Source organism: Podarcis tiliguerta, assembly GCF_965153285.1.
Source record: "Podarcis tiliguerta genome assembly, chromosome: 6".
NCBI classification, from domain to species: Eukaryota; Metazoa; Chordata; class Lepidosauria; order Squamata; family Lacertidae; genus Podarcis; species Podarcis tiliguerta.
In genome coordinates this window covers 32,451,312-32,478,865 of record NC_139539.1, presented here as the reverse complement: position 1 = coordinate 32,478,865, position 27,554 = coordinate 32,451,312, and the positions used below count along the sequence as shown (strand labels likewise).

Sequence of the window (27,554 nt, the reverse complement as noted above, 5' to 3'; positions counted from 1 at the left end):
CTTTGCTTGATTTGGGTCACTTTGTGGATGGTTCCTTGTTTGGAAATCAAGCGACACCCCAAGACTGAACATTTAACAGTGCTATATTTTCACTCTGCTGAAAGTTATCTACCCCCCCCCCCCCCGTTCTCTCTGCATGGTGAGCAGAGGAAAGGGGAGTCACAAGCAGGTCAGTATTTGGGCAAAGTCGGGAGACATCTTTAGCTCTGGAGGCATTTGATGGTTTTGCTGCGCAAGTGAGGACCACAGCAGAGCATCGTCTGCCCCACTGCTCTTTCTTTGGTCCCAGTCTGGTAGGCCTCTTGTGCTTTCAGGAATGGAATGATAAAAGAAGGGGACAGGAAGGGGAGCCCATCCAGCAGGTTGTACATCTTTGAGAAGGTTGTGCTGCTGATTCAACCCTGTGTGCATCTGATGCAAGCTGCAAGGACCCACAAGGCGAGTTTGGTTACTGGAGCTCATCCAGTCAGCACCAATTTCAGTTTGGCGGGACCACCGTGATGGAATTTACAGAGTGGTAGAACAGAGAAAAGGTGAACTGAACAAAAACAAAACAAAACAAAACAAACCCCTCTAAGAAACCAAGAGGCTCCTCCCTGTGAAACTAGTACCAGGTGATTAAAAACCGAAACAGAATTCCTAGAACCAAAAAAACCAAACGGAATGGCCCAGCTTAACCAAAATAAAATAAAAGGGGGGAAAACAATGCAGAGTTTATTGGAAGTCTGAATGTAAAAGGACGATCATGCAGATTAAATAAGGAGGGTACAAAGACAGAGTTAACAGTCCTAGGCCTTTGCCTATGTTTGTTGTGGTAGGGAAGCATCCGGAGGGGAAACAGTTACGGCAACAGCTGGATTGCTGCAGTGGCGACTCTTCTACTCAGATACTTCCAGGTTCCTTTCTGGGTTTTTGCTTTTCTTTACTTTTTTTAATATAAAAAGATCCTCATGTTAGGGAACCACAAACTTGTCTGTTGCCCTGCCTGCTGGCATTGCCCTGCAAACAATGCAGTGGCCAGTTCCACAAGGTCTCGAGTCTTTACCCTATACAGGAACTCCGATGCTGGGAACCCTGGATCCGAGGGATTTAGTAATGTCCCACCACCGCCACCCACCCAGCCATACTGCAAAGCCCAGGAGTTTATGATAGAGGCAAAAAGCCTAAGAATAAAAATCATCATTCTCCTACCACCAAACTCATTGGGGGGTGGGGGAGCAGTATCTTGCAGCGGAGGGTCAAGCGGCCTCCTCCATCGTCCATCTGTGGTGTTCTGCTCCAAACCACAGGTTCCAGATACAAAAGAAAACAAAGAAGAACGAGGAGCGAAGGCAGCCGAGACCAGCTCACTCCAGTCTCCGTCCCATCCTGATCCAGTCACCTTTAGAGTGTCGACTGCACATTGGGGTCCAGGGTTTCTCGGTCGGGAGACTCAATATAGTTGGCTGCTTCCTGGAGCTTCAGCAACATCGCCATCTGAATGGGAGAAAAAAGCAAGAAGCTAAAGTATCCCCAAGGCTTTTTAAAAGGAACATAGAAAGCTGTTGTGTATATTTTTAGGACCCACTGTATTTTTATGATTGCCCGTTGTTTTAAACTGTTTTTAATATTGTGCTTTAATGTTGTAATTTTTCCTGGGACCTTAGGGTGAATGGCAGGTAATGGCACCATAATAAAATATGGTGGTGGTAATAATGATGATGATGATGATGATAATGATGAATTCAGATCCATTTAGCTCAGTACTATCTACAGAGAGGGGTCCTTCCCAGCCCTACCTCAAGACACTAGGGATTGAGATTGGGACCTTCTGCTCTATTGCTGACTTTCCCCCTTTTATACACATAGCTCTGCAAAAGCAGTGCAGTCTGCAATGCTGAGAACAAGCAACCCCATACCCTGGTTGAGCACTCCAGAGGAATATGGAAAGGATAATTGGGGATCAGGATTCCAAGGTAGTAAACCCAGATAAAGACTTATCATCTGTGTTTCAGTTAAGATGAGATGTTCTGCCCAAGGCAGAAGACAATGGTTCAGATGTCCTGCTACATACAGGAGGTCAGACACAACTTGGTATGGTTATTTAAAGGTGCACTGCTTACAGAGAAAAAAGTGTTGTTTACAGTTTCACGCTGTTACCCTATACTCACTCAACCTAGGAGTCAGTCTGATGGGCCAGTATCCAACTGATGAGTTCCATCATTTCAAATGGAACCCACCGTTCCATCCTGGATGCTCCCCAAATCTGCTCCAGAGGATTGAGGAAACTCCTAAAACACATTTAGGAGGCACACAGGCAAAGCTTTCATTGCGCTGATGGAACACATTAGTTGGATACTGCCCATGGAATCTAATGGGCCTTACTTCTGAGTAGATTGTGAGTAGATAACCATGTTCAGGGAGGAGAATAATTCAACTTCATAATGTGAGAAGGCTTTGATGGTTATCCCCAGAGGGTGGGGACTATGCTTAAAAGAAAGAACACATCTAATGAATTAAAGCCAATTAGGGGTGGGTGGGATGATTCATAGCTGCAACCTCTACAAATCAGTTGCATACTCGCATTGAATTTACTTTGCAAATTTGTATGCTGTCGTTCAACAAGCATTGTTAACAAGCTAAGAACAACAAAACCATTAAAACAAATCAATAAGAAAAGAAAAGCATAAAATAACAGCAATAAAGGCAGATACTGGAGGCTCATCAGATGTTAAATGCTTGAGGACATAAAAGGATATTTGCCTGGCACCAAAAAAACACATTAACATAGGTGCCTAGCAAGCCTCCCTGGAGAAAGAAGCCCATAAAACTGCATATGCCTTCCAAGACAGAACTTGGCCTTCAGAAGGCCAGACCAGACTGAGATGTTACGAGAGCACACACTAGCTAACACAGTCCAAACCCAAACTAAGCCTCTCCCCTATTATCAGTCTGTTGGAGTAACTAGGCATGGGAAGGGGGTAATTTTCTTCATGAGTGTAAGTCAACCCATCGATTAACTAATCGCAAGTATAAGGTCAGCCAACCCAGTTGCTATGTTAATGCCCAATGACCCAACTATATCTGTGATTAATGCATATCAACTTAGTAGTGTTTGTTAGTCTGCTGTTAAGACTGTCTTTGAGTCATCAGTCTGTTGAAGTCACTTGTCCTGTTCTGAACTGCTGAAGTTTATTTGGAGCAATGGAGACACTTTATACATGTATGAATCTGTATATATCTGTATCTGCAAAAGCCTACAACCTGTATGTATCTAAGTCCAGAACTGTTTTACTGAGCCTTATCTTCTGCAACAGTAAATTATTTGTACCTTAAGCTGCTTCTGCGTGCAGCAACTTTCACTGCATGGGTATCTCACCTTAGATTCCCAACATCACCCATCCTAGATTTCCTACACATAGCTGCACCAATATCCCTAAGTACAAATCTGCTAGGAATGTGGTTCCCAAGTGGTAGATTTCAAGACTACTCATATACTACGCAGCGGTTTCCCTCATGGCTTACAAAGGAATATATGCTGTCATTGCTGCATTGTGTACGTGCACCAGCAAAGCTAAAAACTATCCCATGTAGCTATTTCATTCAGTATGTAGAGGCAGCTTCTTTCTCTGGTTTACACTTATCATGCCATCCTGTGGCCGCTTCCTTGCAGTGCTGCCCAGCACAGTCATTTTAAGGCTCTTCTCTCTTGTGGAGGGTGTTTATGCTTGCTAAAGAGGTCACCAATGCTGCATTGGTAACCTACAGAGGTCGCCAATGCACTGCAGAGAAGAGTTTTTGTTCTGTTACAATACAATTGTCCCAGTGGATTTTGCTGGACACACAGTGAGACACATTGGACATGCTGGATGCACAGTGAGATGGGAAGACTTGCAGCTGACGAAACCTAGAATGGGCTCTGGTGTTCCCAGCACGTTTGAAGCTTCCAATACACCCACCCCTCTGTGTATATGAGAAATGATATAAGCCAGTGGAGGGGTTAACTCAACACTGCTCAGCCAGACTTCTGAGATTGGAGAAAGAACACCAAGGACGAGTTTCAATGTATGCAACTCATACATATGATAAATCTATCCTGGCTCCCGATGGATCTTATCAAGGGAAGGCCTAGAGATTGCTATGCTTGGTTGAGGGAGGGCAGGGAGAATGCAGATTCCTTAGCTAGGCAGAAAACCTTGCTTGTTTATGCCTCAAAAACTGTACTGCAAAAAACACAATGCACTGAATTATTTGAGGGGGTACTACAAACATGAAAAGCAGAGGAAATCCTTTTGTAAGGCGGGGCAAGGTCCTGATTAGTAGGAACATACAGTTCTACAGAACAGTGTTCAAAAGCTAAGAAGGGGAGATTTCCAAGTGAGAAGGGGAGATTCACTGCTTTTCTACTTCCCCCTAAAGGCAAACTGGCACAGGAGTGTTGTTTTATAGTCATTGGAAAGCTGTCGTATGGTACTTGTTTGGCTAAGCCCCTAACCCTCAGGAAACGCAGCCTACTGTAGGATCCAGCAACCTCTGGTGTCAAGGAGCTGTGCTCCAGTAACCAAGGTGCTACAACTCTTGTGACAAAGCAATGGTTGGCAAGCTTTACCATGTCACAGAAAGAGTTTGGCCACTCATCCAACAGATGGATTGTGGTCCCAACTTAATTCCCTCGTGCCAAAGAGATCCAGCCTTCAAAAGCCTCTTGTTTGGCAGCAGTTCCCCTTTGCAGCCTGAAGACATACCAAGGGGTCTGATTCCAGAGAGTTGGGTGTAGTATCCTTGCCACTCCGTTCCTCTGGGGGTGAGACAGTGCTGTGGGGCCCCACACTGGGTGGGGGAAGGTGATAGAGCTTTGACTGGTCTTGTTGGGCCGATGGCCATGGCAACGTGTCTCGCACCCATTCCACAGGATCTTCCCAGGCAGCTTTCTGCCCATGCACCTGCAATGGGGATAGGCACAAAAGAATACTGAGAAACAAGCCACATATACATGCACTTTCCCCCCATCTTTTGGGTGGGTGGAAGCTCAGAGTACATTCAAGCAGGAGCTGGGTGACATCTGAAGAAACAGCTTTGCTGCAAGATACTTGATGATGGACAATTTCGAGCAGAGCAGCTTCTAACTAAGCAATCCACCCATGCAAATGGGCGCAGGGCACAGTCACCATTACCAGTGAGGATGTGGATGTGGGTAAATGTACCTTGATCCCATCCTTTGCTCCCTCCTGAAGGTAGGGGATGATGGAATTGTTCCACAGATCAATGAACCAGGTCCGGAAATCCTCAATACCAATGGGGCATGACAGGAAGAAACAGGGACCTGGTAAGGAAAAGGAAAATGGGGAGAGTGAGCTAGTAGCCCACGAAAGAACACCAATCCCGTGCAATGTTCTTTGCCTCAGAGGATTACTGTTATGCCAGATACAGTAAGTCAGTGAAGTGTATTGGATAGATTGCTAGACTTGCACCAGTAGGTTTACTGGTCCGGTTCAAGTCACTATATCTTAGTCTAGCAAACTTAATCAGAAGACTGTGAGGACAACCTCATCACTGCCACACTGAGCTGCTTGTAGGAAAAGCAGGATACCAATTCAATACATCAGTACATTCCCTAATTGCTGTCACTTTCCAAGGGTTAATCAAACAAGGCACTGAAGCAGACAGAGGAACCAACAACCCAAAAGGAATGACTAAACTAGTGACCAATCCGTACCTTGGATCTGATCTGCATCTGAAATACTGGAGAACTTCTAGTATTTGGCTGTTAAACATGTAGCAGAAAGCAGGGTTTAATTGGAGCCAGAAAATTAAAACCATTAAACTGAAGAGGAAGCTGCCTACTTCCTAAATTTTGACTCCTACCTTTATCAAACGGGTGGAACCACAGTGCAGCCAGTGGTCCTATGCTGACATAAGGAAATCAAGTAATTATTCTGCAATGGCAAACTTGAACTAACAATTGAGGGTGCCTCTGAGTATATGCAGACTCATTGCTCAATGGTGGGAGAAAAGTAAACACCTAGTTTACTAGGAATAAATGGCAAGCATGGCAAAAGACAGGTTGTAGCTTTCATGCAGCCTTGAGCACTGGAATCCCTCCATTAGTTAACCACTGGAAACAACAACAACATTCAACATCCCTCCCCTGTTTCCTGAATGACAATCCTTGTTCCTGACAGTATCTCCAGCCAGCACAGCTCAATCCACCACTTACCAATGAGGAAGTCAGAGGTGCTGTGCTTCTCCAGGAAGGTGTGCAAATGGTACCAGAGCTTGGGCACCCAGTCCAGCACACGCAGCAACTCCTCCCGGTTGGCATTGACATCGCTGTCGGACTCAAGCAGCTTCCGGCGTAGATAGCGCACCAGGAAGCCATTGGCTGGCTCCACGTTATTAGAGAATGTCAGCATCCTGTAGCATTAAGATGCCAGGTTAGTAACGATAGGGATTATAGATAGTCCTTCCCATAGCAGAATAACAGCTTCTGGAACTGTCAGGTGGGAACAGAGGAGATGCTATTTCAAAGCCCAGCACAATCCTGCCTCCTCCATTGGGATCATCGTTGCTGCCCTTACCTGAAGCTGAGATGAAGGCCATGATTTGGAGTCATCTTCACAGGCTGGTTGGTTGTCCCGATGATATAGGGGCTGGTGGGAGAGAGAACAGTAGCTCTATCAGAGATTATGTATCCTAACAGGGGGAATGTCTGGAAGCTGTTTACTCTGTCACTCCCCAGCTCTCAACACAGTGCCTGCCTCACATCTAGAAGTGGTTTTGACTATGACTAATGCAATGTCTCTTGCTCATATCAATTCCCTCCTCCACTCTGTAAGAGACCACTGTAAGAGAGCTATGGAGAGAGAAAAAGTTAAATGGAGGGAAGTTTTGCTAATAAGAACAAGGGCTGTGCTGAGATTCAGGCATATGCCAAAAGCTGATATGACAACAGTCCTATATTTAGGATATTAAGAACATAAGAAGAGCTCTGCTGAATCAGCTCATCCAACCTAGAATTCTGCAAGCTTCCTGCAGTATGCACTTTTCCTACAAAGGTGGAATATAAAAATCTGAATGTGTAATAAAACTTGGCTGTGCCCTTAATATCATCTGAAGCTTTTTCCCTGGCCCAGAAATTCTTGGCGCACACCTCTCTCCCTGGCCAAAGAAAAGATGGGCAGAGTACTGGCCAACCTTTTCTGGCAAGGCCACTTTCCACCCATCCACAGTACAATGCAAACATGGCCACCTTGGTCTTGGAATGGTTTTGCTCCTAGCTGAGCTGGAGAGCAGCAACACAAGAATGCTGAAAAGGCAGGCTCAGTAACCTGCAGGGATGCTACAGCTAAAATCCATATCACTCCAATGAATTTTGTCTTATTCACTGTGCATTCGCTGCCTTCCAGGGACCAAATCAAGAGCTTGAAGGCATGTAATATTTGAAAGCTAAACAAATAAAATCTAAATGACTCAACTACATGTGGGTAGGTCCAATCCCATGGAGATCCAAACAATTTGTTTAAGCCATGTTGTTGCATCATTCATGCACAACCTGCTGTCATGTGCTGGTGTGGTTTAATTATTAATAGTGATGCTGCTGACATTTCTACATGTTATCTGAATTGTGTCCTGTGACTTGACTTATGATATGACCTATTTTTAAATGTAAATTGCTTTGAGATCACTTGTGACAAAAAATTTAAGCCCATTAAATAACAGTAATATTAATTGTGCCATGGTTTGGCCACTCCATGACATAGAACAAGGGGCAGAGAAGTTCTCTTCCTTGGTAGGGAAATCAAGAGACAGTTATGATGCAGGCCTGAGATACTAGTAAAGTCCTATCATCAACAACAACTGCTCCACTGAGAGCGACATGATAAGCAGAGCCATATACACAGCAGGGTACCACAGCACCACACCATCTGCCAGATCTTGTGAGCTGTAGAGCATAAATGCCTTTGACCTGATTCAGCAGTGCTCTAATGTTAGAACACAGTATCCAGGACTGCCAAGAAGGGTTTTAGTGGCCTTTGGGATTGTCCTTTGGAAAGCAACTTCACCCACTTTTGCTATACCCTCTTCAACATGCAGCCCCTGGGTGGCTGACCATGAGATAAAGCAGCCCCTGACCCAGAAAAGGTTAGTCACCCCTGTTTCAGGGTAATCCTCGAGTGTAAGATTGCTATTAAGAGGTAGGAGTCAAATGCAACAATACTGTAAACCAGTCTCTCACCATTTGTGGTACTTGCAGGTGAGTGCTCCATTGACGAGCTCGCTGATAGAGCCAGGCTCACTGAGGTCATCAAGAAGGATGACCAATGGCACATCTATCCCTGTTTCCCGATCAATCTGATTGGCCAGATTGGAGAGGTAAAGCTGTAGGTCCTGGTAAAGAAAGATGCAAAATGGAAGTCACCGCATCAGCATGTAGAATACACACACACACACACACACTCTACATATTAGTATAAGAAGAAATGCAAGGATATAAGGAATAGTGATTTCCCCAGGCTAAGAACTGGACTTAGAATTGAGGAGGGCTAGTTTGGAGGGCCAAATTGGCTAAAGGCTGGTGATGAAGAATATGGGAGGGATAAACCTTGTCTGTGCAAGACCATGCAAGGACTTCTGCAGCACAAAGGGGCTCCCCCCAAAAAAGGCTCTGGGGAGGGGGATTGTGAGAACCCACAGAACAGTGGGTGGGTGGAGCAGAGGGTAGATAATTCCATCAGTCAAGCAGAAATGCTCATGCTGAAGAAGTGCTTAGCACCAGGTTTAATTCCTCTTATATCTGCTATCATAATACCTACTTACTAGGGAGCAAGTTCTACTGAACTCACAGGGTTCTGGGTAGATATGTACAGTGTTGTGTTGGGGGATCAAGGATTGCAACTAGTATGCCTAAGGTTTTTCCACCTGAAATTACAAGGAGTCTGTGACTTAGGTATGAAGGTAATCAACCAGGGCTGTGCTAGGGATCAGAGAATGCGGAAGTGCAGAAATTCCCGAGTAGACAGTCCTAGGCAAGGAGTTTCACACCTTGCATGACTGCTGGTGCATATTGAAAGTGTTGACAATGCCATCAGTGACTTCGCGGCCTGAGCGCTCCACCAAATACTCAGCGAGACGATTCGTTAGGTAGGTTTTGCCAGTTCCACTTGGCCCAGAAAGGATAAGGCGGCGGTGCTTGAGCAGAAGGCTTATGTAGTGCTGCATCATGGGCTTGGGGATAAGGGTCTCAAACACCAAGCTGTCCACACACTTCTCTTTCAAACCTGTGTAGAAGAATGCAGCAGTTGAAAGGCCTCCTCTCTCACACTCAGGACTTTAATAACATTTGCGGTTCCCTTTTCCGCCATGGTAGGCTCTTTCCTCCAAAAGCATCCTCCCCAGTCTTTTCATGATGTGGGGACACTGTTTCTTCTTGAGTAAATATATTACTACTTCATGTATAGCAGTGTGATATCTATCCCTCTGGTCTGGGAGATTGGTTCCGACCAAAGTTTGAAAGCCAGGAGGTTTGTTTTAACTAAGTTTTGTTAGACCAAACCACAGTTGGTAGCAGAACGGAACTGGGATGTGTTTTAAGGAGAAAATTATATCTCCTCCTCCTTTTCAATACAGAGATGTAAAGATGGAGAACGTGCAAAGTTCACTGCTGTTTGATCCTAATAATCTAAATTATGGTTTAGATAAAGAGTCTGAAATGGGATACGGCACTCCTATTTCAACTCTGTATCAGAACTACAGGAATAATATTTCTAACCATCCTAGTTAAAAGGGACCTAGGAGGTCATGCGGTTCAGCCCCTTGCTGTATGCAGGATACGGCTACAGCAGCCCTAACTGAGAGCATCCCAGCTTCAGCTTAAAAGCCTCCAGTAAAGGGAGAGCCCACTATCTCCAAAGACAGTCTGTTCAGTGGGGGGGGGGGGTTACCATTAGTAAGTTTCTCCTAATGTTTAGCTGAAATCTGCTGCCTGCTCTATGGAGCAAGGGAGAAAAAGAATTGCTGCAGCTCCTCCTTTACTTCACCTCAGATATTTGAAGACTGCAATCATATCTTTTTAAGTTATTAATATCTTTTTATCTTCATACCCTACATATACCCAGCCCTTTCAACAACTTCTCAAAAGACTGAAGTTTCCAGATCCCTCACCATGCTATCTGCTCTCTTCCAGAAATGCTCCCCTATTTGTCAATGTGGTGCCCAGAACTGGACAGTATGTACTTAAGATACAGAACTATTACTTCTTGTGATCTGGACACTATTCATGCGCCTAAGATCACATCAAGGGACGCGGGTGGCCCTGTGGACTACACCACAGAGCCTAGGACTTGCTGATCAGAAGGTCTGCGGTTCGAATCCCTGTGACGGGGTGAGCTCCCATTGCTCCCTGCTCCTGCCAACCTAGCAGTTCGAAATCACATCAAAGTGCAAGTAGATAAATAGGTACCGCTCTGGCGGGAAGGTAAACGGCATTTCCATGCGCTGCTCTGGTTCGCTAGAAGCAGCTTAGTCATGCTGGCCACATGACGCGGAAGCTGTACATCGGCTCCCTCGGCCGATAAAGAGAGATGAGTGCCGCAACCCCAGAGTCGGTCACGACTGGACCTAATGGTCAGGGGTCCCTTTACATTTACCTTTAAGATCACATTCAATATTTTTAGCAGCCACATTGCAGTATATATTCCTTTCAGTTTTCACCTACAGCAGATGTGGGGAATCTTTGGCCCACCGGATGTTTGCTGAACTACAACTCCCATCAGCCCAGGCAAGCATGGCCAGTGGCCAGGGATGATGGGAGCTGTAGTTCAGTAACTTATAGAAGACCAGGGTTCCAGTGCTGCATTTAGCAGCTCGCCACTGCCTCTTCTGACTTCAGTAGTGCTTTCCAGAGGCTCTCTAATTTAGAGGTCCATGTTGCTTTCTACCCCGCCCTTTGACCCTGCTTGGAACTGAACCAGATAGAACCAAAGGATCAGGCAGAGGTGGCCTGGCATATCACTGGTAATAAATGCGTGTCAAGATTGCTGTGGTAGTACCTTTCAATGTCACAGCGATGCTGGTCACACCCCGTCGGCAAGGCGGCATTTCTGGTGGCTCTGTGTCCAAGACTCGCTTGATGTGGCTGATGCTATAACCATAGACAGACTCAATGCTGAGCCCCAGTGTGAGAGCAGGGTCCATCTTGGTGACATAGTCCTGAGTGAAGACAAGGAGAAGCTTGGTTCAGGTCAGACCTCAGGAGTAAGCCTGATGCTAGACTGGTTAGAACCTTTTATTCTGAAGTATCCACTACTAACCACAGTTCTTGGGGTAGCTTGAAATGTGTCGACCAAATAAAATAGCAATCAGTGCAAAAATAAAAGAAGAACCACAACCACTAGTAGTAAATTAAAACAGAAACAGGCACTCGCTCACTCACAAACCTCCAGATGTCTGGGCAAACCAAAGAGTTTTTATCGGGTTGCTGGAAGTCATTAGAAGAGGCTGTGAGAAGGGAGTTCCTCCTGGATGGCTTTGGGCCAGCCACTACATAACCTTACCCTTACCTACCTTGCAGAGTTGCTGCAAGCATAAAATGAGGGGAAAGAGAACCATGTATGCTATGCAGGACAGGGTAAGAGGTGTAGAAGTTGGTTCAGCACCCCAGAAATGTGGAATGAAGTTTCTGAAGATGTTATCACAACTACAAAGTTGCTGTTAGCATCTCACCTTGAAGACCTGACAGACGGCTTCATCCAGCATTTTCCAATCCAGTTTCCCACTCACTTTGCTACTGCCCAGATAGAATTCCTGCTGCTTCAGGTCCTGGAAGCCAAAAGCAAGATATAAAAGCGGCTGAGATTTGGAATCTGCTGCTACCAGTTTACAATGGAAACTGGATCAACTCAGAATTGTCCTCACACCATACATTGCAGCTGGATAATGCCTCTCCCCACTTTTCCATTGATGCTTACCCCTTTGATGATGTGCTGAGGTGGCATGCGCACTACAATTCGTAGTGTCACCTCATCCCTCTGGGTGCCAGCACTGATGCCATCCATCGGCGAAAGCTCTAGAGAAGGGGGAAATAAGTATACACACTGTGCAGAAGTAGAAACCATTGACATAGGATGGTATTGCCACAAATCCCCATGTGTCAAAGTGAAATATTTCCTTCCGCTATAATCCTACAGTTTAGTGTCTTTTGGACTCTGCCATAGTGGTTCCCCTATACAGTCCAGGACATCCTCCTCCAAGTTTGGTTGATACAACTTTTCTCTCTCTCTCTCCAGCACAAGAACTACCTCCTGTTAGTCTTCAGTCCAGCATCTCTTCTCTTGCCCTGGACCTAGTCTCACCCCCTTGTAGGTTCTCCCACTAAGTTGTCAATAAAGCAATGGCATCAACATAGTATTTGTAGTATGTGACCAAATGTCACTGTAACCAAATTCCTTTTTGTGTGTGTGTGGGTGCCATTATTGTTTGTTTTTTAAAAAAAATAATTTTTACTGATTTTCTTTTCTCATAACAATTATTCAATGTCTCATTTAGCATCCATTTTCTGCTTTCCCCCCTCCCTGTTGACTTCCCCCAACTTCCATTTCTGGTTTGTTACATCAAATGTTACATTCTGCTGTTTATGCATAATGTTCTGTTCTCACTAAATATATATCTTGTTCTCTGTAAATAAAGTTGTAAATGTATATTTAAATCCTGCCAACGAATCCCATTTTGTTGTTGTTTCTGCAAGTATATTGAAAAGGGTTCCCGTTCTCCAAATTCCTGATGCAAGGCACAACTGGGCCACTGCCCCCACAACCCATCCAAAGATGATCTCAAATCTTCCTCCTCACCTCTCTTTCCCATCCCTGTTTCACAAAGAAAATATCTTGAAAAAACAGAAGCAGAGATTTTGCAACAGCAAATGAACTAGTATTAAAAGCTCTTCAGCCTTTCTCTATGTGACTCTGTCTGTTTCATACCTGTATCAGTCAAACTGGGACTGAAAGGGTGAGTGAGCTGGAGCCCAAGAGAGCGCCTTGGGGAAGAGGCGGCAGATGAGCTCAAGACATGACTTGGGATGGAGCTTGGCACAGACGAGGGCCCAGGGACCACCTTCAGCCGGTCGTTCTCAGCTTTCAATAGATCCACTTCCAGCTACAGGGAATGAAAAGACAGCAGTGGCAGGAATGAGAGTGCTGATAACATTAAGGCTTCCTACAGCCTAAAAAGGAGACTACAGCAGAAAATCCTAACAGACGGAGCATTCCCCAAGGGTTGTACATTGGAAAAAGAGTTTCTCACAGCCAAATTCCATCCAAGGGTCCCGGAGAGTAGGTGCCTGATTTAAAAGGCTCGTGGCCTGTCTCTCAAAATGCTGCCCAAACAAAGCAGCTGTTTCAGCTTCAGAAACTGTTGCTGCCATCTCTCTCAACTCCGCTCCAGATAATGTACTTCTGTGGAGTTTCTTTGCAACAATGAATTTGCTTAGAACACTGCTACTGGACCAATGTCAGGAAATAAGGACACTCCAATGGATAAGGCAAATGTAACCCAGTGATGGGAAACCTGTGGCCCTCCATATGCTGCTGGTCTGTAACTTCCGTCATCCCCTGACCATCAACCATCAACCGCACTGGCTGGAGCTCATGGGAGTGGAGAGTCCAACATCTGGAACATCACAGGCTCCCCATCTTTTCTGTAACCTGTCTCATGATGGTGTCTTGCCAGCAGGCACCGGGCCAATTGAAAGGCATTCACGCAGCCTGCTTGGTCTCTTTGCGAAAGAAACAAATTGACCAACAGAAAATGCTTAGAAAATTGCTGTCAAGAGCATGGAGACCCAGCAATAGCCAAAGATCTGCAGCCTCATAGAGGTGCTAGCTTTTCAGGGCACATCATGCCCACCTGCATGTTGTGCATAGTTTCGCGCAGTTGGTCCAGCTGATGGGCAGAGTTTAGGGCCTCCAAACGTATGTCGGTCAGTTTCATTTCCTTCTCCCACAGCTCTGAGCGCAGCTCTGAGACCTCCTTTTTCTCAGGCTCCTCTTCTTCATTGGCCTGGAACAACCTGTGCAAAGGATGAGCAGAAATTTAGACATGGTGCAAGGAAAAGTCTGCAAGCACCAGCAAGGACTATGGTAGCAACTGGATGGGCCAGCCTGGGCTAGCTGAGGAGTGCTGCTTCTGAATCTTTGCTCACTGCTGTCCTCTCCTGCCCGCCAGTGCATACATATTACTGGAAAAGGTGCTCTGCAAATGGTCACTCAGCCACCTGATTAGTGCTCTCCCCACAAGGTTCTTATTGTTCATATCACAGTTTCAGGAACCTGAGGCAACCTGCAGCATACTGTACAATATGATCAGATACAAGGCACAGCAGACTTAAGTTTTTTCCAGGTGCAACTTGTCCTTGCAGCCACCCCTAACTTCGTTCCCTGGAGAGTGGACTTACTCAGTGTTATCAATGCCCACAGAAGAGGAGTTGGAAGATTTGATGGAGGGCGAGGCTGTCTCCGTGGATCCATGTTGTAGTTTGGGGGACGATGGCGCGGAAGAATCTGGGGTGGCGATCTCCTCTATGTCAGAATAGGAGGAGGCAGATTTTGGGCCCTTCTTGATGCTGAAAGCCTTGTTGAAAGAGCTCCTCAACTGAAGGGGGAAATGGAGAAGCAAGAAAAGCTTGAAAAAGCCCTCTGAGGCTGACTGCTGGAAAACAGAGGATGCTGCACCATGGGGCAAGGAGGTGGCAGAGGCAGCCTGTGCCATCTAACCTCTGTTATACTGCACGCTGTGAACAGTTCGTAGTTTTCAGGACACTCAGAAACTTGGCTTCCCCTTTGGTCTGCTTCTTACCCAAGCTCTAATACTACCCCATCACCCCAGAGGACACTATTTTTTACAGTAATACTCTCCAAGCACAAAGCCTATTTAAAGAAAGTATATACACAGAGCCATCCCCCTGGTTTTAATTAATTATTGATCCATACCCACAACTTTTTAAGAATTCCCACTCCCTCTATAATCATGCACTGTCAGAATGGAATATATTTTAAAAATCTACCTTTATTGAGCAGGCTTTCAAGAACTTGAATGCAAGCATATAAAGGTAGCCGAAGTGACACAAGGTATCAAATTTGCGTTAAGTGCATCTTAATTATGCTCCCCAAGAAATCAAGTAGTAGATTCCAGAGTGCTCAGAACAAGGAATCAGCAGCAATTCTTGCTGTTTCCAAGCATGCCAGTTCCATAGCTTGGGCTCTGAGACTCCAGGGAGCAAAATCACTTATGTCACTTATGAAAGACTGCTGGCAAGGAAGCCAAAAGGATTCTGTATTATTATTCCTATCACCAAAAAAACCCCCAGCAGCTCTCATGGTTGGCAACCAAAAATCTGAGCCCTTGGGGAAGCTTAACTTTTAAATCACACATATAAGGAGGAACCAAGGAACATACAAAACACAGGCATGGCCTGTGGTTCCTAAAGGATAAGTGATCTGTCAAAGATTGTGAAGGAAGACACAGGCCAGATTCTCTTTCCATATCCTGAGTGGGAATGTAAAATACAATATCCTACGCTATCTAATATGGAAGGAAACAAGGGCAGTTTAGCAGCCTAAGACATGGACTTGTCCAAACATGCAGAACAATTAATAGCCAGCGCAACATGCCACCGACCAGCTGAGTCCATGCACTGAAGTGCTGTCATTGTCATGCAAAAGGACATATCCTTTCATTCAGCGTGTTCCAGGCTTCTTGCATCTTTCTAAATAGGCAGGAGTGGTGGTGGCCTAATATAGTTGGCAGCTTGATCCATGCACACAAATAGTGGTACTGCATGCCACTATGTAGAGAAGGTTTTGGATTGGGGAGGGGGTGATTGCTGTGGGCAGCACACCTACTTACAATCTATCACTACTACCTCTCGAAGCAAATCTGCATTTTTAGGGGAGGGTGAGGACTAAGTTAAGACAGCCTAAAGTTAGCTGCTGTTCTCCTCACACCAATAACTGCAGCCCTACCTGGAAAGAGCAAAAGCCCATTTATACTTCCCAAACATCCATCCTAGCTTACTCAATTCTTTTTCAGAGCACTATAGCTTAACCTATGGGCAGGGGTAGATAGTGAGAGAAGGTGGACCACCCCAAACCCTTTCATCATCAGCAACTTTGCTGAAGCTATGGAGGTCTGGCCACTGCCTGGATGGAAGCCCTATGGGTTCCATCATAGAAGAAAAGTGGGGTATAATTCAATAAATAAATAAATTGCTACCCAGGGAATGTGACATTCTTAAAAGAATGTCACATTCTTTTTGTCCCACATTCCAAGTATCAGCTGCTGTAACTAATAGAGGCATCGACTTACCACTGGGTTGAGTGGAATAACTTCATATCTCACAAAGGATTGTACCCACTACCATGGTAGGACTTTTCGTCCAACTTCTAGATGTTCTGGTATCTAACTCCCTGTGCTCAGATGCCTCTTTGGGTCCCTTCCAACTCTACAGTTCAATGATTCTAAGAACTCATAGCAGCAGGGAAGACAACAAGCAATATTGCCTCTGGTCATTGGTGCTGTAACTAGGAGCTCTCCTGACTTGGTGGCATTTGTGCACTTGGAACCTGTATGTGCCCAACCGGACTTGCTTACAGCAGATTCATACAATGAGAGAGCATCACCTCTCCTTTGGCACTCCAATCCTCAGGGCCTGCCAAACCTACAAGTAAGAATGGCAGGCTGCTCTCCTTCTCCACAAAATATGCAACTCTTTCCCCATTATTAATGGAATGGAATTAGGCTGGGATGCTAAGATCTGTGTCGTTTATCTTGCATCTCAAGATCCAGCTGAAGAGAGATTACAGAGAAGCAGCCCTCCTTCTTCTAACATGTAATGGTTCAATCAATATTACAGAAAAGGAAGAAGCCAGAGAAACAAGTCAAGACCAACACAGCCGTGTGCTTTTCTCTTGAGGGGAATAGTCAACTTGTGATCCCAACAATGCTCAGGCGGAGCATGCAACATGCACACAAAACAGGCATCAATCCACACATGTATTGAGACAGTAGCAGGGAGAATAGCCACTGTAATGGGTGGAGGCACTATTGGAACTGGGTTTTTCTATCTCCCTCCCTCCCACCCACCCACCCACCTCACAAGCCAGTCTGAGGGCACACAAGAGGCCAGGGGACTGGAGCTGTCTCAGAGCTTGAACCTCTGCTACCCTTTCAGGAGGCTTCAAAGAGCACTTGTCATGTCGTACATGTGAGAAATCACTTTCTATTTTCCATCTCTCTGACTTGCTCTGACCTGCGGCAGCTATGAGATGGTGTGGCAGAAATGGGTGGGTGGGTGGGCGCCATGCTCTATTGAACCTCATCATCTGGCCACTTAGGCTGCAGTCCTGTACACACTTACCTGGGAGTAGGACCCACTGAGTTCAGTGAGGCTTATTTTTGAACAGATGTGCATGCAAAGGAGTGTGCTGTTAAGGAGTGCAATTCTAGAACATGGATGGGGAACCTGTATCCCCGACCCCAGAAGTTGCTGGGACTCTCAGTATGCAGAGCCAGTGATCAGGGATGCTGGGAATTTATGGCCCAACGAAACCTTGTCTGCTCTAGACAGACAAAGAAATGCAAACAAAGTTTAGACTGGATTTGGAAGCCACAGCCAAACTGCTGAGAGTGGATTCATTAATCCATTAATTTATTTAATTGTAAGGGATTTATACCTCACTCTTCAACAAGTTTTCAGGGTGGAATGGATTACATTATGGCACAAACAATGTCTGCAAACAGTTCCTGAATTTGGAGGGTTCTCTTGACAGAAGAGAAACTGTTCAATTTGCAAAGGAAAAAAATAGACAATTTCCCAGCATGGGAAATGACTATATTAAACACATTCATCAATATTCTTATGATATATTTCCTCCTCTTGCAACAACTGAGTGTGGAGGATGATGGTACGTACAGCCTGCAGTAACCAAATATATATTTGAGGGGCAGGCGTTTAAAAAAACCCTTAAGTGTTGAGGGACAGGACAGAACCAAACTGCTGCAGTGGTAGGATACTATCACTGGGCTACAATTTTTTACTTTTTGAATGTTGTCTAGATTTCTACAACTGATTTAGGGTATTTTTGCACTGCTGAATCAGGAAATGACATCCGTTTCTCTCCATCAGGTCAGGTTTACTGTAAACTGAATGGTGGGCATTGATAAAGGTAAGTACACGTAAATTGCATATTGCTTCACCATTTTTCAAACTTCAGGGCTTGAACTTCCGTTTCTTGGAACTCCTGGAATGCTCAGCGGCAGGGAGGTCTCTCTTCAGAGTCCAACAGTAGTCAGCCATCATGACTGCGTCCCAGCGACCCTGATCTCCATCTCTTTCATGTCCTGATGGAATCTCTCCCCCTGCTCGTCACTCATTGAACCCAGGTTCTCATGAAACCGGTCCATATGTGAAAATAGGTAGTGCATCTTGATGCTCATGTTGCAGCCCAGGTTTCTGAAAGCAGTCAGCATGTTGTTGACAAGTTCTGCATAGTTTCTGGCCTTATTGTTGCCAAGAAAGTTCTTCACTACCAGAACAAATGCCTTCCACGCTTCCAGTTCCACTTCGTTCATTGAGTTTCCGAACTCTGGATCTCTGATGAGCTGACGGATCTGAGGACCGTCAAAGATGCCAGCTTTCAACTTCTCCATGGTCAATCTTGGAAAAGCCTGGCACAAGTAAGTGAAGCAGTCACCATCCTTGTCCAGAGCCTTGCTGAACTGCTTGATTACGCCGAGCTTGATGTGCAGCGGTGGGAAGAGTATTCTGTCTCTGTCCACCAGAGGGTCGTTGATGATGTTCCTTTCTTTGCAAGGCACCAATTCCTCCCTCACAGGCCAGTCCTTCTTCGTGTAATGCTGAGCACGGTCCCTACTATCCCACATGCACAGAAAACATGGGTACTTGGTGAAGCCAGACTGTTGTCTCAACAAAAAGTTCACCATCTTCAGGTCAACACAAATAAACCACTTATGCTGATCATAACCAATTTTCTCCAGCACATACTTCACCGCTTCATAGTTCTCCTTCAGTGTACTCAAGTGAGCCAGGGGTATAGAGGCTAACTGGCTGCCGTTGTGTAGCAGAACACATTTCAGTGATCGCTTGCTGCTGTCAATGAACAGTCTCCAATCTTTGGGTTCATACTGCGGCACTCCAAGCTTGAGCAGAAGCTGCGCAATGTCTGCACAGTACACCAAGTCCTTCTCTTCCGAGAAAAAATGGAGGTACTCTTGATGCCTGTTGCGGAAGAAGCTGATGCGAGCACTGTCAGAGAGGAGGTTTTTTTCCTTCAATCTGGATGCCAACAGTTCGGCAGAGTCCTTTGACAAGCTGAGGTCACGAACTAGATCATTCAACTCCTTTTGGGAAAATGGATGTGGAGCATCATCTTCAAGAACCACTTCTTCGTCTTCATGTCCTTCAACACTGGAGGCATCTTCGTCACTAATGTCAGGAAGCTCTCTGAAGATAGGCACTGGAATTTCATCACCATGAGCTACAGGACGACGTGCTGATTGAAGATCAGGATACTTGAGGCTGCTCCGGTTCTTTCTGTTGATCCCAGCCGCACCAATTTATGGAAGATTTCGAGGTTTTATGACTTCAAACTGATCCCTTTTCGACATAATCACCCAGAACTATCGGACCGGAATACTTGTCATTAAAATAATCATTTCCAATCAAAACAATTATTCGACATGGCATTTTACCCCCACCAACTTCTTCTAAAACGCTCCACACAAGCGTACATGTGAACAAAAACGTAAAAAATGACATGTGGCCATAGCTCAAAAACTTGACCTGATTGAGCAAAACCAATGTGATTTTTGGATTCAGCGCATCAGATTCGTCCTAAGTCAACTGAAAAAACGCAGACAACAAATTTGTTGTTGACCAGTGATTATTATTAAACTGTTCCACTTGAGTACTTCAAAAATCCACTCTTGAAACCTCTTTTCCTGGTGACTTTCTAGACCTTTAGGAGAGCTGTTAAGACTGGGTAGCATTAGGGATAGATTCAGAGCCATGTCAAAAAGGGGCGTGAAACTCCCCACCCCACCCCTGCCGCAGCACCAGTGCAGTGGCCCCTCCTGTGTGGCTTGGCAGTGCAAGTGCGAGAGCAAATGGGATGGTTAGTTCCACGAGTGCTGTGCTGTCCCCAACACAATGGAGTGACCAGTCAGGAGTAAGACACAGGGAAAGGACTGGTGAAAGGGAGGGGTAGGGCTGGGGGTGGGGAAGGGAGTTCCAAGCTTACCTCATACACCTGGAAAAAAAGGGGTTGGGGGGTCAGCATTGAAGGAAGAAAGGGGGGAGAAAGAACACAGCAAGACTTAATCATGCGTTCAGCTCAGGTTCCCTGCCTGTAACAAGCTGCGGGGATGGGGTGGGGGCTCAAGGCAGTACAAAGAAACTGGGACAATCTTCTACACCAGCCTTCCTAAGAGGACGGCACACCTACTGAGCTGAGAGTTGGGCGCAAGTGGCCTCTCTCCGCTTTAGGGAGCAGTGGGGAAAGGCAGGGCAGCAAGGTTAGTGTAAATGGAAAGGAAGAGTATCATCAGCTGCACAAGTCATAAACTTGCCATGCAAAACCAGCTGTGAGGCAATATTAATTTTAAAAGTCGAAACCTTTATTTAATATGCACCTTAAAATGTTCCTAAAAAGGTTCAGGTCAAATTACTCCCCATCCCACTGCCCAATATTTTTAAGCGGAGCCTTAAAAACTTTGAAGCTTCCTTTGATCTCATCCTGACTCAAAATAGGCAGCTGGAATGAGAGCACAAAAACACCCAATGTTTTAAGGCTATTCAGACTGGAGGGGTGTTTGCATGTCTGGGAAAGAGGACATTTAACTTGAAGCATGCTAGAAACATTTTAAGTCCATATGGTGTTGTAATAATAATAATAATAAAATAAAAAATAAACAAAAAACAACAACTCAACTTTCTTTCTTTTTAGTGATCCCATCACCGCTAGGTTAGCATCCCTGCCTCCCTTTTAGGCTACCACATCCATACCATGATTAAGTCTAATGGGCCTCATGAGTGACGCCTATCACTTACCAGTGGATCTAGCTTGGGAGCTAAAGGATATTCCCACTGGGCCTCAAGAGCAATAAAGATGCAAACTAGTTTCTTTCGCAGAGAAATCTGCTGTAAGTAGTCAATAGTACTTCCATGAGCCAAGTAGCTCTGAAACCCCAGTTGCCATTATACTAGCTACTGTGACAAGACACACAACAGGGTTTCACCCCCACGTAGATCCCACCGTTACTTCCCCTCCTCCTTGACCTACCCAGCTCTTCTTTTTCTTCTTCTTGGCATCTGCATCCTTGCCACTGCCAATGCTAGAATGGCTGGTGATGCTGTTCAGGCTGGATATACTGTCCGACGAGTTCTGCCTCTTGATACGCAGCTCTGGAGAGTCACAGGGAAGGGAAGGAGGGAGAGATGCATTCAAAACCTGTGGACAGACTGGAAGCTCTTGCAGGCACCCAGGTAATCAGCTACCACCTCTCTGTTTTTAGCATCAGTTCCAAACACAGCTAGCAAAAAAAGAGTCTTCTCTGTACTTTGTTCCCAGGCTAGACCTCAAATCAAATCTAACATTTTTATCTAAGGTCAGGCAGGGCCCAAGGAAGTGGGAATAGTAGGGAAAGGAGCACATAGGGCAGCATCTGGGGACAGGCAAGATCTGGGGACCATAAGGAAAGATGAGGAGCTGCATGTATTCAGATTCGATGATGGCTTGGTCTCTTGTCTTGGGCATGCTCATCCAGTCTTGTCAATAAATACCCAGGAGTTTCTAGTGTTCAGGACCACCATGACTCCATTCCCCCATCCTTCCACTCCTCTGGAATTTCATCCCATCAGTGCAATGCCAGAAGGCAGCGAGAGAAGTGTAACTCTTAGCTGCCTTTACCACTGTACTGTTTTTCCCATTAACACAATGGTAATGATGGCTGCTCCCATCTATAGAACCAGGAGCTCCAATTTCAGAACAAAGGAGGAGGAAGCCACACACAAGTACAGTCATTGTGACATTATGGAGACTGAAAGCATGAGGCTTCCCCATCTCTCTCCCACTCTCATTACCAAGGGCTCCATGTCTGGGAAGGAGAAAGAGGAAGTTGGGCATAGAACCTACACAGTACAGCTCTACGTCTGGCTGCTGCTTGCTTTACCTCCCTTCAAATATTAAAAGACCAGTAAAAGTGTGTGTGTTCCCACTGGCTCCAGTGAAAGTGCATTTTATCCAAGCACCACACCACAATGTCTAACCGCTCCCTCCCTTGCTCCTAGCAGGAAAAGGAATCAATCCCGTCCACCATGTCTCTAATCCACCATTCGGCAGCTGCATAGCCAAAGATCCACCAGGAGAGTGTGTGTTGAAGGCTGCGCTCACCTTTGGGTGTAATGTCTGTTCCATTCAGGGCCCCTTGGATAACAGCTTGGGCTTCCGAGTTCTTTTTCTTCAAGAAATCAATTGTCTCCCTCAAGTCCACCAGCTCAGTGTCCTAGAAGGTGATGCATAACTGATGAATGCCTTGCGTTTTATTATTTTACTAATTGCTCTGCTGCAAACCTATGCTAGGGGGAGGTGGGAGAAAGGAAACAACAGCAAGCCACCTTGGTCAGCCATGGACCCTGCCAACTGCCTCAAACTCACCTTCTCTTCCGCAGTCTCTGCAAGATGTCGGAGACGGGAAGTCATGTTCACGAGGCTCTGCTCAAAGGCTGCTACTAAGTTTGCCTGGAAAGGAAAATGAAAAGGGGTGATATGCCCACATGCCAGTACAAGGAACAGAGTCACAAGGAATCAGAGGGACCCACAGGTCAGTGGCAGAGCACATGATCTGCATGAAGCAGGTCATTTGCACAGATTCAGTTGCACTTACAAAAAGATCACACAGCGCATGACGGGAATGATATTTCACTACTTGGAGAGCAACTGCCCGTCAGAACAGACACATAATCTGGCCTCGTATTAATGCAGCTCTGTAGATTCTTAATTGCTTATCAGGCAGCACAAGATACTGGGAGCTCCTAGTTAAACCCATTATTCCCATCAGGGATTGCGGTTCTACAGCAGAAGTATATGGCAGAAGGCTGATGTCTCGAAAACTACAACTCTGTACACAGTTGTTCTCAACAAGGTGGAGTGGGTCCCCTTCGGGGAGGTGTGTAAAACTTGAAGTGAAGGGGGGAAAGTTTCAGGTGAGGACAGTGTCTTGAGGCTGGTGGATCCTATAGCCACACACCAACCAAAACACGTGAGTAGTTGGATGTTCCTTAGCAAGAGGATCCTCAATGATTCAGGCTGGGTTTGTTAAGTCATACTGGGCTGCCCCATTCTGATCTGGGGAAAGCCGTAACTTTGTTCTAATGGTGTGTTCTAATGGTGTTTCTAATTCTCTTCCCCTTTCTAATGGCAGCTTTTTAATTAGTCCCCTGGACTCTAATCCTGTGACTTCTGGTACACAGGAAGGGGCTGCACTCACACGACTGCATGAAATAATATTTACTCATTATGCAGTGGAACAGGCAGTTGCCGCTGTGATAGATTAAAGATACAATCTATTGTTCTCCTTTATTCTAAGACCCAAGCTCAAGACGTTTTAGAGACACTGAGCTAGCAAAACACTGAATATCCACTAGAGGGTGCTCCTATTCCATGTTGAATACAGAAAGCTGGGTTTAAGTTCCCTGCCTTGCTTGGGCAGAGGGGTTCAGCACTTTGTCTCTGGAAGGCTGGGAATTCTCATGCAGGGCTAGTTCCAAGGGTTTGAGTATACATGTTTCCATGTATATAGAATCCAGGAATTGCATAGTTGGAAGGGACCCTGAGGATCATCTAGTCCAACCCCCTGCAATGCAAGAATACGCAGCGGGGCTCGAATTTGGAACCTTGGCATTATCAGCACCATGCTCCAACCCACTGAGCTAGATCATCATCTTATCTGTATGTCTCTTTTCCGTACTTAAAAAAAAAACATGCTCAAGGTGGCTTACAACTTGACAAGGTTTACATAATTACAAATGTAACAAAAGCCACAAGCAATAAATAAAACACATCAGAAAGCACACAACCAAACTGAAACCATTTCCACATAAATCATAATAAGACCTGAAAATAAATATACAAAAAATAATATAAATAACAAACAAAAAAACCCCAAACAAAACACCCTATATGCAGAACCCCTGTGTAAAATGTGATCACACCATATATTTGTATTCACTGTTTATTTGGCTGAAACACCTTGACCCACACCCCCCTTTCCCTATTTTAGCCTTCCATTTTCCTTTGGTATTTTTGAATGCTACTTTAATTGCATCGTTCAAAATTTTGTTTATGAGAGAGGAGCATTTGCGGCAGATTAACAACACAGGGCAACTCACGTTGGCTGAAAGCTGGGATGTCAATGTGGCCACTTTCTCCTGGGATGACTCCAACTCACGGCGCAGTTTGCGGATTTGCTACAATCAGGGAGAAAGAGAAAGAAAGGGAGGAGTCAGGGAGCAAGATAGACCCTTTTGCTCTCCACCAATGGGTCAAGAGCAAAGCAGCCGTAGGGAGGACAGAGAGAGAGAGAATCTTACTGTACCTCAGACTGCATCCTCTCCTCAGCCTGGCAGCACATGGTGGGGCAGAGGAGAGACAGAGAGAGGCAGGCGGTTAGGGCATAAGTAGCAGAGGCGCACTCACAGGCAAAGGCGAGGAGCCATGCAGAGAAGCCAGCACCTCCGCTGCAATCTTTCCACATGCACCACACTCCTTGGTGGCAACACAACAACAGCTTATTTGTGCCACACCTCCCCCCCCCTCCCCACATGGTTACACGCAAAGCCCTGAAAGAGCGGCACAGCACCCCATCACTCGAAAAGACTGCAGCAGGGGAACATCCAGGGTTGAAGGAAGAGAGGGAAGGATGGCCTGTCGGAATTGCAGCACAGAGAAAGCAAAGGGCAGGCCAGGCCCGCTGATGAAGGGAGCACAGCTTACTGAGGAGTACGTGGAGGAAGCACTCGACGCCAGGGACAGCACAGATCCATGAACTGCAATAGACAAGAGAGAAGACACGTGTCATGGAGTCGTCTCCTGACTGTGGGGCATCAGTGTACATGGGGCAGGGGGAGAGCCTAGAGGTCAGGTGTGCACAAAGAAGCGGGACCACAACACCAAGAATCAACGTGAGGCTCTCTTAACAGTTAACACGAGAAATCTGAGGGATCGGGAGAGCGTTCGGTCCTGGAAGAAACAGGCAAGATTCCTTGCCTGCGTGGGTGGATCATCCATCCCAGCCATGGCTCAACATGCTTAGAGAAATGTGAAAACCTTTTGCTAGCACAGGCGTTCAATGTTTGTTTTTAGCACAAAGACCTACATTTTAATGCAGCACATCAGGAACAATAAAAACCCTGAACTTGAAGTAATACCATGCACACAATCAGCAAGGTAGAGACCCTGGCTGGGGGAGATCCTTGCAGCAACCCAACAGAAATCAGTTCTTCCAGTACCAGAACTAGCCCTTCTATATTGCCATCTTTCCGCAGGGCCTGCAAGACAGAGCTGTTCCACCAGGCCTTTGGTAATCCTCACAGAACTCTAGCCCAATGGTTGCCATTAATTTGATTTTAAATTGATTTTAGAATGATTTGATTTTAGAATGCATTTCAATTAATTGATTGTGATTTTATGTAAACTGTGTTACTTTTATTGTTGTTAGCTGCTCTGAGCCCGGCTTCGGCTGGGGAGGGCGGGATATAAATAATAATGATAATAATAATAATAATAATAATAATAATAATAATAATAATTTAGCATAGTGCTTCATCGGCTTTGAGTAATTTTAAAGTCTTATACAGATGCAATGTGGATACAAATCCTTAAAAGTGGTGTGGCTGTCTCTGCCCCATGGCAAGCTAGCACTGGGTAATGGGCAGAGTGCCTGCCTCCCACATCCTGTTTATGGTGGTGCTGGAAGCACAGGAGGGAGAAAGCAATGCTTGAAAGGTACCAATCTCACCCACTCACACCTCCCGTCCCCAGGTCTGCCATGTCATCTTGCTCCCCTGCAAGCAAGAAGCAGCTCCCACAGCTGCGCCAGCCCACCTGCCAAGTACACCTGTGCGCACTTGAGAAGACCTGACGGACAGAATTTGTCGCGACCGTATCCCTCTCACCATTATTACTGTGGAGGAGACTCTTGTCCTCCTGGCTGGGTGCAGGACTCTCACCATCATCCACAGGGTCGCGAAAGGAGCCCGAACGGATCATGCCCTTGGGCCGGTCTGCCAGGGAGAGGGTGCTGCCCATGGGGGACGCATTGTACAGCTCGAAGGTGGAGTCGTGGGTGGGGATGCTGTTGGAGCGGGTGATCCTCGGGGTGTTGGCTGCCGTGGGGGTCACTGCAGGAGAAGGAGGGAGGGGAGGACAAGCTAGTCAGATGGAGCTGCTTGAAGCAGGGGTGGGAGGTATAGGAACAGAGGGCTCAATAGACTCAGGGGTGGCAGCCAGGGGAGGGAGGGAGAGAGCGAGAGGGAGAGGGAGAGAGAGAGGGAGAGAGAGAGGGAGAGAGAGAGAGACAAGGGTAGGATCACTGAATGTACACCATTCCTTGCACAAGCCAATCTGCACCTGTGTAAAATGTAAACACTTGCAGCAGGCCACCCCTTAACATCCTCTGATGACATGACCCTGACCTTGGAGTCGGTTTTAGGTGAGCTGGCAGTGCCATCTCAGAAGAAAGAAAATTAAGGGAAAGGATCTCAGTACAGATCAGCATCAGCTTCAACTGGTTAAGAACACCTGTCTCCAAAAGTTCCCCCTGCAGGAAAACCGAAGGCAAGAGAAACTAACCAATATTCGTGAGTGGTGTCTTTCCAACCAATGGCATGGAGAGAGCAGGAGGGGAAGGCAGATCAGACTGATCATCTGATTCCTGCAATCCTCCAATCGTGTGGGAGTGCCGCCTCTCCTTGGCCTCTTCCTGGGACTGGATTTGATATCTGCCAAAATTAAGGGAGAGAGAAGTAGAACAAGGAAGACTGGAGGGATTTTGTAGCCATAAAACAACTATGGTGGCTTAGGCTTAACATCACTCATGTAGCCAGTTCCTGAAGTCATAGTAAGAGAAATTCTAAATTTCGCTTGGGAGCACCTAATTGTATAGCAATGGTGATGCTAAGAAAGCGTGGATTACTCAGTGCTAACAAGGTAATCAGATCTTTCAAAAGCAGATTGCCATCCAAGGTACTCTTTCCAAAGGACATGAGAGAAAATAGATAAACCAAGGCCACAGCTCTTTGAACATTTAATTTAGGATTAAGTCTCATTAAATCTTGGGCCTTACTTCAGAGTAAACCTGTTCAGGCGTGGACTTCAGTGCATACATTCACCCCGTAACTATCTGAACACAGCTACAAAAAGTCAATGGAAACCATTTATATACTGTCCAATTTATTATGCCCTCTAGAACATGGCCAGTTAACAGCAAATGCTACCATACCATAGAGT

At 45.8% G+C, this 27,554-nt stretch overlaps 1 protein-coding gene across 20 annotated transcripts in view; it reads right to left on the bottom strand.

Moving 5' to 3' along the window:
• Positions 1 to 698: 698 nt before the first annotated feature.
• NAV1 (neuron navigator 1) overlaps positions 699 to 27,554 on the bottom strand; it is a 255,039-nt gene continuing 228,183 nt past the window's right edge. For 7 of the 20 annotated variants that reach the window (XM_083444214.1, XM_083444209.1, XM_083444196.1 and 4 more), the window contains 21 exons: positions 26,898 to 27,046; positions 26,222 to 26,446; positions 25,041 to 25,093; positions 24,643 to 24,666; positions 24,437 to 24,514; positions 22,704 to 22,787; positions 22,440 to 22,551; positions 21,330 to 21,451; positions 14,426 to 14,622; positions 13,879 to 14,041; positions 12,954 to 13,128; positions 11,946 to 12,043; positions 11,701 to 11,796; positions 11,028 to 11,187; positions 9,022 to 9,257; positions 8,216 to 8,367; positions 6,558 to 6,629; positions 6,197 to 6,393; positions 5,184 to 5,302; positions 4,725 to 4,922; positions 699 to 1,476 (listed from right to left, as the gene is read on the bottom strand). In XM_083444214.1, coding sequence (XP_083300340.1) covers positions 1,384 to 1,476; positions 4,725 to 4,922; positions 5,184 to 5,302; positions 6,197 to 6,393; positions 6,558 to 6,629; positions 8,216 to 8,367; positions 9,022 to 9,257; positions 11,028 to 11,187; positions 11,701 to 11,796; positions 11,946 to 12,043; positions 12,954 to 13,128; positions 13,879 to 14,041; positions 14,426 to 14,622; positions 21,330 to 21,451; positions 22,440 to 22,551; positions 22,704 to 22,787; positions 24,437 to 24,514; positions 24,643 to 24,666; positions 25,041 to 25,093; positions 26,222 to 26,446; positions 26,898 to 27,046 — 2,803 coding nt within the window. In that variant the 3' untranslated portion in view covers positions 699 to 1,383. The remainder of the gene's footprint in view (positions 1,477 to 4,724; positions 4,923 to 5,183; positions 5,303 to 6,196; positions 6,394 to 6,557; positions 6,630 to 8,215; positions 8,368 to 9,021; positions 9,258 to 11,027; positions 11,188 to 11,700; positions 11,797 to 11,945; positions 12,044 to 12,953; positions 13,129 to 13,878; positions 14,042 to 14,425; positions 14,623 to 21,329; positions 21,452 to 22,439; positions 22,552 to 22,703; positions 22,788 to 24,436; positions 24,515 to 24,642; positions 24,667 to 25,040; positions 25,094 to 26,221; positions 26,447 to 26,897; positions 27,047 to 27,554) is intronic. The other 13 variants (XM_083444197.1, XM_083444210.1, XM_083444215.1 and 10 more) reach the window with 3 other exon arrangements.